The sequence below is a fragment of the Microcaecilia unicolor genome, chromosome 9, assembly GCF_901765095.1.
Source record: "Microcaecilia unicolor chromosome 9, aMicUni1.1, whole genome shotgun sequence".
Taxonomy (NCBI): domain Eukaryota; kingdom Metazoa; phylum Chordata; class Amphibia; order Gymnophiona; family Siphonopidae; genus Microcaecilia; species Microcaecilia unicolor.
In genome coordinates this window covers 45,905,271-45,917,586 of record NC_044039.1, presented here as the reverse complement: position 1 = coordinate 45,917,586, position 12,316 = coordinate 45,905,271, and the positions used below count along the sequence as shown (strand labels likewise).

Sequence of the window (12,316 nt, the reverse complement as noted above, 5' to 3'; positions counted from 1 at the left end):
CAAAAGCAGCGAAATCGGTATAATCGAAAGCGTCTTTTTTGACAGCATCGCCGCTTTCCCATCGCCTCACCGGCAAAAGTTCAAGGGGGCGTGGCGGCGGCATAGCGAAGGCGGGACATTGGTGGGCATGGGCATGGCTACCAGATGGCCGGCTTTCATGGATAATGGGAAAAAAAAAGCGGTGTTAAACAGTATTTCGCCGGGTTTACTTGGTCCTTTTATTTTCACAACCAAGCCTCAAAAAGGTGCCCCAACTTACCAGATGACCACCGGAGGGAATGGGGGATGACCTCCCCGTATTCTCCCAGTGGTCACTAACCCCCTCCCACACTAAAAAAATACAAATCAAAATCTTTTTTTACCAGCATTTATGCCAGCCTCAAATGTCATACCCAGCACCCTGACAGCAGTATGCAAGTCCCTGGAGCAGTTTTTAATGGGTGCAGTGCACTTCAGGCAGGCAGACCCACGTCCATCCCCCCCCTACCTGTTTACACTTGTGGTGGTAAATGTTAAGCCCTCCAACCCCCTCCAAAACCCACTGTACCCACATGTAGGTGCCCCCTTCACCCATAAGGGCTATGGTAATGGTGTAGAGTTGTGGGGAGTGGGTTTGGGGGGGGATTTGGGGGGCTCAGCACCCAAGGTAAGGGAGCTATGCACCTGGGAGCTTTTTTTTTTGTATTTTTTAAACATTTTTAGAAGTGCCCCCTAGGGTCCCCGGTTGGTGTCCTGGCATGTCAGGGGGACCAGTGCACTACAAATGCTGGCTCCTCCCATGACCAAATGCCATGGATTTCGCCAGGTTTGAGATGGCTGGCATTTTTTTTCCATTATCGCTGGGAAAACAAAACCGTCGATCTCAAACCCGGCAAACTCTGGCATTTGGCCGGGCTAAACCGTATTATCGGAAAAAAAGATGGCCGGCCATCTTTTTCAATAATACGGTTCCAGCCAACTGTTGCGCCGCTGCGAAAAATAGATCGCGACGTTCGATTATGCCCCTCCACGTAGCTTACTAGTAGATGGCGGCAGATAAAAATCTGTACGGTCCATCCAGTCTGCCAAACTAGATAAACTCATTACATATAAGGTATGATGTGATACTTCATCTGTATAACCTGATCTTGATTTGTTCTGGCCATTTGCAGGGCATAGACCGTAGAAGTCTGTCCAGCACGGTCCTTGTTCTAAAACTTCAGAAGTTGTCATCGAAGGCCCTGAAAAGCTTCACTCCAAACCATCCAAATCTATTCAGCCACGATCAGGGCACAGACCGTAGTGGTCTGCCTAGCACTGGCCTTGTTCTCCAACCTCTGAATCTGTCCAGCCACGATCAGGGCAGACTGCAGAAATCTGCTCAACACTTGCTTTGCTTCCCAATTACTGGTTTTGCCACTTAATCTCCGCTAAGCTTCTTTGGATCCATTTCTTTTAAACAGAATTCCTTTGTATTTATCCCACACATTTTTGAATTCCAGTATCGTTTTTATTCTACCACCTCTCACAGGAGGGCATTCCAGGTATCTACCATCCTCTCAGTAATTTTTGGAAAGAGTTTCACCTTGTGATTTAAAAGAGAGCGGTTGATACAACATGGGCAAAGTAGGATCCGTATCCTGCTTAATTAAAACTATTATTTGTGCTAAATTCAAATGATCAGATAAGGATTCCTTATCCACCCAGGTGTTGAACAAATTAGTGAAAGGTGTGACAATGACATTATCCAGGAGTTTGTAGAACTCGGCCCGAAGGCCATCAGGGCCCAGCTATCTACGACTAATCAGCCAGTGGATTACTGAGACCAAGTCAGCACAGCTTTGGTGTGGGGAAATCTTGCCTGACCAATTTACTTCAATTCTTTGAAGGAGTAAACAAACATGTGGACAAAAGGGAGCTGGTTGATATTGTGTATCTGGATTTTCAAAAGGCGTTTAACAAGGTACCTCATGAAAGGCTACAGAGGAAATTGGAGGGTCATGGGATAGGAGGAAATGTCCTATTGTGGATTAAAAACTGGTTGAAGGATAGGAAACTGAGAGTGGGGTTAAATGGGCAGTATTCACAATGGAGAAGGGTAGTTAGTGGGGTTCCTCAGGGGTCTGTGCTAGGACCGCTGCTTTTTAATATATTTATAAATGATTTAGAGATGGGAGTAACTAGCGAGGTAATTAAATTTGCTGATGACACAAAGTATTCAAAGTCGTTAACTCGCAACAGGATTGTGAAAAATTACAAGAGGACCTTACAAGACTGGGAGACTGGGCGGCTAAATGGCAGATGACGTTTAATGTGAGCAAGTCTAAGGTGATGCATGTGGGGGAAAAAAGAACCAGAATTATAGCTACTTCATGCAAGGTTCCACGTTAGGAGTTACGGACCAAGAAAGGGATCTGGGTGTCGTCGTCGATAATACACTGAAACCTTCTGCTCAGTGTGCTGCTGTGGCTAGGAAAGCGAATAGAATGTTGGGTATTATTAGGAAAGGTATGGAAAACAGGTGTGAGGATGTTATAATGCCGTTGTATCGCTCCATGGTGCGACCTCACCTTGAGTATTGTGTTCAATTCTGGTCGCTGCATCTCAAGAAAGATATAGTAGAATTGGAAAAGGTACAGCGAAGGGCGACTAAAATGATAGCGGGGATGGGATGACTTCCCTATGAAGAAAGACTAAGGAGGCTAGGGCTTTTCAGCTTGGAAAAGAGACGGCTGAGGGGAGACATGATAGAGGTATATAAAATAATGAGTGGAATGGAACAGGTGGATGTGAAGCGTCTGTTCACGCTTTCCAAAAATACTAGGACTAGGGGGCATGCGATGAAACTACAGTGTAGTAAATTTAAAACAAATCAGAGAAAATATTTCTTCACCCAACGCATAAATAAACTCTGGAATTCATTGCCAGAGAATGTGGTGAGGCAGTTAGCTTAGCAGAGTTTAAAAGGGGTTAGACGGTTTCCTAATGGACAAGTCTATAACCACTACTAAATGGACTTGGGGAAAATCCACAATTCCAGGAATAACATGTATAGAATTTTTGTATGTTTGTGAAGCTTGCCAGGTGCCCTTGGCCTGGATTGGCCACTGTCGTGGACAGGATGCTGGGCTCGATGGACCCTTGGTCTTTCCCAGTGTGCTATTACTTATGTACTTATCAGAGTGAATTACTACTACTACTACTACTTAACATTTCTAAAGCGCTACTAGGGTTACGCAGCGCTGTACAATTAACATAGAGGGACAGTCCCTGCTCAAAGAGCTTACAATCTAATAGACAAGTGAACGGTCAGTCCGATAGGGGCAGTCAAATGGGGGCAGTCTGGATTTACTGAACGGTAAGTGTTAGGTGCCGAACGCAGCATTGAAGAGGTGGGTTTTAAGTAAATTGGCACATTTAAGAGATCTCAGTCTAATTGAGAGTGGTGAGGGAGATCTAAACCTTCCAAATAGGGTTGACCTGGTTAAGCCATCAGATTTAGGTGGAGTGTATAGCGTTCGATAAAAGGTTTTGAAAATGTCACAAGTGGCACTATCCATGTGAACTAACTTCCCAGAGGTATCTCTAAGAGAAACGATGGACTTGGAAGCCTGTTTCACAGCAGTCAATCTAACTAACAACTTGTCACTCTTGTTGTCATGCTTGTACAGCTGATACCTGTAAAAGGCTTGGGATTTGATGGAGGGTTCTTGAATTAACATATTTAAGGCTGTCTGCACATAAACAACTCCTGCTTAAGGCTGCACACTGGCTAGCACCATAATGCCGATGCAAGACTAGTAGTTGTCTTTCCAAACGAAGCAGTTCCCTGTCCTTAACCCCTGTTAAGGTTGACTAGAGTAACTAACAATGTCACACCGATGACTGCTTTAGCAGCCTCCCAAAAGACGAACTGCATTGGTTTCAGAAGCTTTGTTAATTTGCTTTTGCTTGTTCCAGCACACCAACCAATCTCTCCTGAAATTTCACATCATGATATAAATGGCTCAGAACAGGCCCAGGCCCTAGGGGATCTCTCAACCTGCCAGGATGCCAGTCCAACCAAAACAGCTGCATGATCATAAGTGCCAATCCGGGCATCAATGATATTAGTAAGGAGGGACTGAGAGATCAATAAATAATCAATCTGTAACTGCCTAGCATGCATCCGGGAAAAGTGCGTGTAATCTTTGTTCAAAGGGTGCAGCACATGCCACCCGTCAAGGAGATCCAATAATGAACAAAAATTAGGCAAACCCTTTGCAGTCCAAGACTTCAAACGTGGGAAGGGTGGGACTTATCAATCTCTGGATCCCACACCATATTAATCACCCCTCCCCCCAAGATCAAAGGAGCGGAGACTTCACCAGTAAGGACCCCCAAAAGTCACTTGTAGAAAGCAACATCCAATTGATTAGGGGTGTAGATACTGCCCAATAGGACACTTTGCTGTGCTGTTGAGGCCTTGCAAAAATAAGGTGACCTCCCCGAACCTTTAGTAACATCTTGAATTTGAGTAGCCAAACCCTTTCTAAATACAATGGCCACTCTGCCCTTCCTATCCACAGCAGGTGTTGCCACACAGTCTCCCACCACCATTTCACCAGTTTGGATGTTCCAAGTCAGAAAGGTATGTTTCCTGGAGGAGATGGGTAACATCAGCCCTGAGGCGTTGAAGCTGTTGTAAAACCTTAGAGCGTTTAATGTGGGAATGAATACCCCCTCATTCCAAGTGACAGCCTTCACCATAATAGAATGCATTGAAACATGAACCTCACAAAGGAACTGTGATTTATTTGAGAAAGAGACCATCCCAACCTGTGGTCTCTCCCTCCTATTCCCAGATAAAGAGAAACAGCCCTTGTTACTGCTTTGTGCACCAAACCAGTTCCCTAAACATGATATTGGTCTCAAGAAATGTGACCAAAGCCCCAGCTTCAAACTGCCCCAATTCCCTTGCCCAACCCTCATTTACCCCCCTCCCCCCAGTTTAGAGTTCTGAAATGGAACAAGTCACGCCCCAACACCCCCTCTTCACACCTCCCAGTTAACAGACATAGAATAAACCCTATATGTATAGAAACACCTACCCAACAATCCCCAACACAGGTTATGCATCCCTCACTCCTAAGATACCATTCCACGATTGATCACACGCCCCCAGATTAGGAAAAAGCAAGTCCTCAAAAAAAAACAACAAAAAAACCCAAGATAACAGGTCCGGTTACCAGACATGCAAGCATCCACCCTCATTCCCTGTAGTAAACAGATTCAACAAGGGAGGCCAGCACAAGGTGTGTGTGTGTATATATATGTATATATATATATATGTGTGTATATATATATGTGTGTATATATATATATATATATATACACACACATATATATATATACAACTTCTCCCCTCTTCTTTCTCTTCAAAAAAAAAGGGCCTGCTTTAGCTGCTCAGTATGGCCACTTTAACATAGTGCCAGTCATTGGGACACCATCAAAACTGGAACCAAGGAATCCAACTCTCCAGGAGTTCAATGTTCTAGGCTCTCCCCTTGTGGAGCTAACAGACTCAGTTGAAGGAGAAAACTTTGAGCCTCCTCCACCGATGTATAGGTCTTTGTTTCCGACTGATAGGTGATCCTGAGCTTCGCAGGATAAAGAAGGCCAAAATATATTTTGCGGGTGAAAAGCTGAGAACAGATAAGTGAAAAACCCTGCCATTGCGCTGCCACTGATGCTGAGTAGTCCTGGAAACATAGGACTTTGCGATTCGTGTGGAGAGCCCTTTCCCACCTCGAAGGGCTTGCAGGACAGCTGTTTTGTGGGAGAAAATTTAGAAGCCAACAGATCACCACTTGAGGCCTGGAAGGCACCAACTGCCAAGGCCGCTTGATGAGCTGCCCTACCTTCAGCTGGCCCACCAAAGCTGTAAGCGACGGCTCTGAGGTATCCAAGTCTCCAAGAAGTCTCAAAGCTCCTGGTCCTCCATTTCCTCCAGTAGTCCTACAAGGGGAGGTTATTCCGTCTGGATCTATTTTTCAGATCCTCTAATTTTCTTCATAAGGAGCCAGCAGTTTTTGCATGTGAGATTGCACATCCTCCACTTTTGTCACGCGATCCTCTAGCTCCCCAGTCTGCTGTTGAAAGGCTGCGAGATCGTGATTCAGCTGCTCCATGTTACACTGAAGCTGTTCCAGTTTCGAGTCAATGAGATTTAAGCGCTTATCAAGGATAAATTCCATAGCCCCAGTCACCTCGGCGGCCACTTCTGCCACCCATGCTGATCTGATCAAAGAACTTGCTGGGCTAGCTGGAGTTTCCATTTTTTTCCTTGTGGAGCCTGCTCTTCTCTCTGTCTTTGTGGAGCGGTTTCACCACCATTACCCTCAGCAAACCAAATACACAGCTCCCCGAGCAGTCAGCAAGATCAGTCTGATATTTCAACCGCCCCTGATCGCCTCTGCTCGTGGCGTCATGTGACTTTCTTCTCTCCTAATTTAAACCGCTTAACTATATATCACTGCCTATCTGTATAGCTGGGCAGAAACGCCCTCACTCAGGCCTGGCACTAACAGATAATGCTGGAGTGGTCACAGGAAGTTTTTAGGAGCATTGTCTATATAGTGCTGCTAAAAAAAATCGTAGATAGAGGACTTAGACATTTAGTTACAGCAGCTAAAATATGTCATTTGAATATCCAGCCTAATATTTGTATCCTAATTTTATTGTCCCACGAACTGTTTTATTGTCCAGGTGGAGGCTCTCCAGGCACAGTTGGAGGAACAGACACGTTTGTCTAAAGAACAGCTCAGTGGGCTTCTGGGAAGACAGACGCATTCGCATTGAGGAGACAAAAGCACAGCATCAGAAAGATCAGGAGAGAATCGAAGTCCTGACAGATAAGTGAGTACACAAGAGTGGGACAAGCATCTCCTGGTTAAGAGATTCCTTAACAGTATTTTTAAAAATGAGTAGGTCAAAATAGGAGTTGTTAGGTTAATCATTGAAATCCCCCAGTAACTTTGATAGGGTGATAGCTGAATTCACCACACCCAACATCACAAATGGCTATTTTCTTTATGGGTGAGGTCTGCTGGTGAAGTAGTTGTTCTGAGACATGGAGAATTAGCATTTGTTTCAATCCCTTGCTTGAAGAAAATAATCCTTAGAACATAAGAATAACTATACTGGATCAGACCAATGGTCCATCTAGCCCAGTATCTTGTTTCCAGCAGTGGCCAATCCAGCTCACAAGTACCTGGCAGAATTCCAGATAGTAACTAAATTTCCTTCTACTAATCCCAGGGCAAGCAGTGGTTTCTCCCATATCTATCTCAATAGCAGACTATGGACTTTTCCTCCAGGAAGTTGTCCAAACCTTTTTAAACCCAGATACGCTAGAGAGGTCACGTGATGCTAGGCTAAGGGGAGGACACCGCACGCTAGAGCTCCGCGGGCCCTCGTAAACATCTGCCCTTAGTGACATCAAAAGCAGCTGTAAAACCCTCAAAAATCGCAGATTGTGCAGTGGGAACCTCACAGCAGTGCAAATTAGCGGCGATCTCGGTTTCAACCGCGATGACATCGAAAGCGAACAAGAAAGACGGGACGAGGAGCCGCGTGGGAGAGAGTAAAATGGCGGACGCGGCCTCCTCGGGAGACTCGGTGGGATCAGTCTGGGCGGCGGAGATCGCAGCAGAAGTCTCGAGTCATCTAGAAGCGTCCGTCGACAGAAAACTACAAAGGATCTCGGACCAAATAGAAAAGATGGACGGGAAACTGGAAGGATTAAAAACAGATATGGCGGGTTTCCAACAGCGCCTGTCGGACATTGAAGATCAATCAACACAGCAAGCAACAGCCCAAAGCGCAATACAAAAAAAGCTGGAAAGACTGGAGGCAAAAATTGAGGACCTAGAGAATAGGTCCAGACGCAACAACCTAAGGCTGGTGGGACTACCAGAATCCCTGAGAGAGGTGGATCTTCGGGGGTTCTTGGAAAAATGGCTGCCTCAGGTACTTGCCCTGAATCAATTGGAGAACTGTTTCAAGATCGAAAGAGCACATCGCATGGGGCAGCGAAGACAAGGGGAAGAGAGACCACGAATAGTGATCTGCAGAGTACTGAATTATGAACATAAGCAGGAAATCTTGCGTGCCTGGAGACAGAAGGGAAAGATTCAATACGAAGAATCAACTGTCTTATGCTTCCAGGACTTTTCAGCAGAGGTGTCAGCCCAGCGCAGAAGGTTTTCAGAGATCTGCAAGCAACTATATGAGAAAAAAGCACGTTTTGCGCTGTTATTTCCCGCCAAACTGAGAGTCCAAAATGAAGGGAAATTACATGTTTTCACATCCCCAGAAGAGGCGAAGGAGTTTATAAAGCGGTTGCCATTTAACGCAGAGGAGAGCAGCGCATTTATGGACTCCAGAAGTAGTCCGGGACACTGATTGGGAAGAGGGACAGAGAGATTGACCTGGACTACACGAAAAGAAGAAGATGGCCGAGACACAAACAAGCAGTAACAATGAATAATATAAATGTAAATGAATGACATGATCTAGAATGAGGAAAGTGAGATAGTGTGTCACCCAGTGCTGAGAGAAGAAGATGTGAGTAATGTAGGGGCAATATAAATTAATATGATACAAGATGTCGCGGGGTGAGGGGAGGGGGCGGATACGTGACCGGTTCTCAAGAGGACCAAATTACGCATTTGGAAGGTGGGGAGGGGGGGGGGAATGGGGGGAGGGGGGGAATGGGAGGGGGGGGGGATTCAGCAGAAGAGGGTAGGGGGGATTTGCATGTCTGTTTTTTCCTTTTTCTCCTTTTCTTTTTTTTCTGTTTCTTTTACTTCCCTTTTCTTTATTATTTGTTCAGAGCAGACTAGTGTGGCAGCGGTGTGGAGCATTCTCAGTTGGAATTGGTGGGAGGTCGCACCCAGGGGCTGGGGGGTGTGACCTTTATTAAAATGTTAAAATCAAGTACAATTGGGAAGCTTGAGAGCTGATGAGGTATGGTTAAAATAATATCATGGAATGTGGGGGGGATTTCTTCACCCATCAAACGTACCAAAGTCTTACAAGCCATGAAGCGACATAAAGCGGATATAGTGTTTTACAAGAAACACATCTGACGACATCGGAACATGATAAGTTTCAAAAAGGCTGGATAGAACAAGTAGTGGGTGCCCCGGCGGTAGGTAAGAAAGGGGGAGTACTTATAATGTTCCGTAAGGGCCTGCAATTTCAGATCAAAAGGGTAAAACGGAGCCCGAGGGAAGATTTGTGCTGGCAGAAGTGGAAATGGGGAATGTCACAAATATTTTTTGCAATGTTTATGCACCTAATGTTTGGGACAAAAAATTTTACAAAACTCTTCTAGAGCTGCTGAGTCCCTATCAGGGGGAAAATGTTATACTGGGTGGAGATTTTAACTTAGTATATGATACTCAGATGGATAAAACGGGCACACAGACGCCGAATCTGGGTCATGCTGCAGGGGGTTTGCCTTTTCTCTGCAAGACACTAGACCTGATCGATACGTGGAGGGTTTTACACCCCACCCAGAAGGATTACACGCATGTGTCTAGAGCACACCTCACACAGTCACGCATTGATTACCTGTTCATCTCCAGAGCCCTTTTTTCTAAAGTATCAGAGGCAGAGATAGGTCCGTGTGAAATATCAGATCATTCGCTAATTTGGTTGCAGATGCAAGGATTAGGGGAAGGGGGGAGTAGGGGAGGCTGGAGATTCCCATTAGATTTGTTCTGGGACCCTAAGTTTAAGGAGTACTTAGACGGGAAGTGGAGGGATTTCGCAGACCACAACAAGGAACATCAACACCAACCACGTTTATACTGGGAAACTTCCAAAGCAGTAATGCGAGGTGAGATCATAGCTTATAGAGCCAGGGTTAAAAAGATGAGAGATAAAGAGATTTTCAGATTGGAAAAAGAAATTTGCCAACAAAGGGTAAGATGTGGGGTAAAAATGACTCCGGATGGGAAAGGGGCTCTTTTAGCTACCCAGCAGGCTTTAAATGAACTGCTTCATCAGAGGGCAAGGAAATCGCATATGTATTATAAATATCAATATTTTATCCATGGGAATAAGGCAGGAGCGTTGATGGGTAGACTGTTAAGAAGAGAAGGAGGTAATAAGAGCATTTTGGAAATAAAAGAAGAGGGAGGTCGACATCTTAGGACAGCCAAAGATATATCAGAGCGCTTTAAAAGATACTATGAACGTTTATACCGGGAACCCACGGATATAGTGCCAGACAGTATGCTTTACTTACAAAATCATACCCTACCCCGAATATCAGATTCACAAAAGGCACATTTAAATGGCCCAATTACAGAAGGTGAAGTGATGTTGGCACTCCAACAAAGTAAGACGCAAAAGGCACCAGGGCCAGATGGTTTCACCATGGCTTACTTTAAGATAGTTCAGGAGCGAGTGACCCTTCCCATGTTAAATTTATATAATGAGATGGCCAATACAGGAGAGATGTCGGACATAGCGAAAGTGATAGTGTTAAAAAAACCAGGAAAGGATAGATTAGAAGTAGGGTCATACAGACCCATATCATTGTTAAATTGCGACGTTAAGATCTATGTGAAGATTCTGGCGAATAGACTGTCTAGAGTGTTGCCAGACTTGATTGCCTCCCCACAAGTGGGATTTGTGAAAGGGAGATCAGTGGGAAGGAATGTTAGGGCACTTTTGGCGTCCCTTGAAATTGTAGAGGCCGAGAAAAGGCCTTCCCTGTTGGTCAGTTTTGACGCAGAGAAGGCCTTTGATCATGTAGTTTGGAACTTTATGTTCCAGGTGATGGAAAGAGTTGGTATAGAAGGCACATTTCGGAGGGCAGTGGGGGCGCTTTATCATAACCCCAGGGCGTTTTTATGGGTGAATGGGGAGCAGTCAGCTTTGTTTAAAATCAGGAGGGGCACGAGACAGGGATGCCCATTGTCTCCTCTACTTTTTGTGCTCGCACTGGACCCTTTGATTAGGGAGATTGAGTCCCACCCTGAGGTGGAAGGGGTGACCTGGGGTGCTTCTTCATTCAAGGTCTCTGCATTCGCAGATGATATATTAGTCCACATCACACAACCAGGAAGCTCATTGAGAGCCCTACTGGAACTGTTCCAGGAGTATGGGGATTTTGCGGGTCTCCGGATTAACTACTCTAAATCCTTAGCACTAACAGCACATGCAAGTGTAAAGAGGGAGTGGGAGTCGGGGTTCCCGCTCAAATGGGCGACGGGTTTCCTCCCATATTTAGGGGTGAGAGTTGCAATGAGCACGGCCCAATTATACCAACTGAATTACACTAATTTATTAGATAAGATGAAGGGCAGGCTGGGTCAATGGGGGACACTGCCGCTTACTTTACACGGGAGAGTTCACCTGTTTTGTATGGTGGAATTTCCCAAGTGGCTGTATACATTTCAGGTGTTGCCTTTGCGACTCAGACACAAGGATCTCCGCCAGCTATATAGACATCTGCGGAAATTCGTGTGGAGAAATGCGAAGCCCAAGGTAACACTGCAATGTCTCTTCGGACCATGGAAGGAGGGGGGCTTGGGGCTTCCGAATATACGAAGATACAACCAAGCATGTTTGTTGAGACATCTAGGAGATTGGATGTTGGGGAGGCAAGATTACACTCCACGTGATATGGAATTTGATTTTTTTAAGCCAGCACACCCATATTTTTTGTTACATTGTGCCAAAAGAGAAATACCAGAACAGGTGCGTAATAGCGTACTACTAGGCCCCTTGAGAGAGGTGTGGAGAGACCTCAATGGGATGTGGGGACTGGGAGCAGATACCTCTGATTTACTTCCACTACAGGGAAATGCACAGTTTACACCAGGTTCTGACAGTCCAACATTTCGTAGATGGGCAGAGATGGGGATTACAAGACTTGAACATGTGTTGGATTCTGGAGGAAGGATTTTACCTCTGGGAGCACTGGGGGTGGGTATTAGTCCGACTCACATATTTGCACACCATCAGCTGACACACTATGTTAGATCATTGGATTCAAATAAGCTGGAGGGAGGTCACGGGCGTAAATTGAGAGCTTTCTTCCGGGCAATTCCCGGAGACAGATTGTCCGTTTCTGGACTACAGAAAGCTCTGGGAGAGATGGAGAGTAGCAAAGACATGGGACAACTTGGTCAAAGATGGGCGATGGATTTGGAGCAGCCACAGTTGCAGTTGGATTTTCGGAAACTGATATCTCGCATACCACAGATCTCTGTAAACGCAGGATTGCGGGAATGCCAGTATAGAATAATTGTTAGAGCATATATGGCAAAGAATCAAG

General features: G+C 45.4%; 1 protein-coding gene across 1 annotated transcript in view; it reads left to right on the top strand.

The window, feature by feature from the left end:
- CCDC77 (coiled-coil domain containing 77) overlaps window positions 1–12,316 on the top strand; it is a 197,219-nt gene that overhangs the window by 85,786 nt on the left and 99,117 nt on the right. Inside the window, 2 exon segments of the mRNA XM_030214278.1 lie at window positions 6,727–6,795; window positions 6,797–6,876. Of these exon segments, the coding sequence (XP_030070138.1) occupies window positions 6,727–6,795; window positions 6,797–6,876 (149 nt within the window).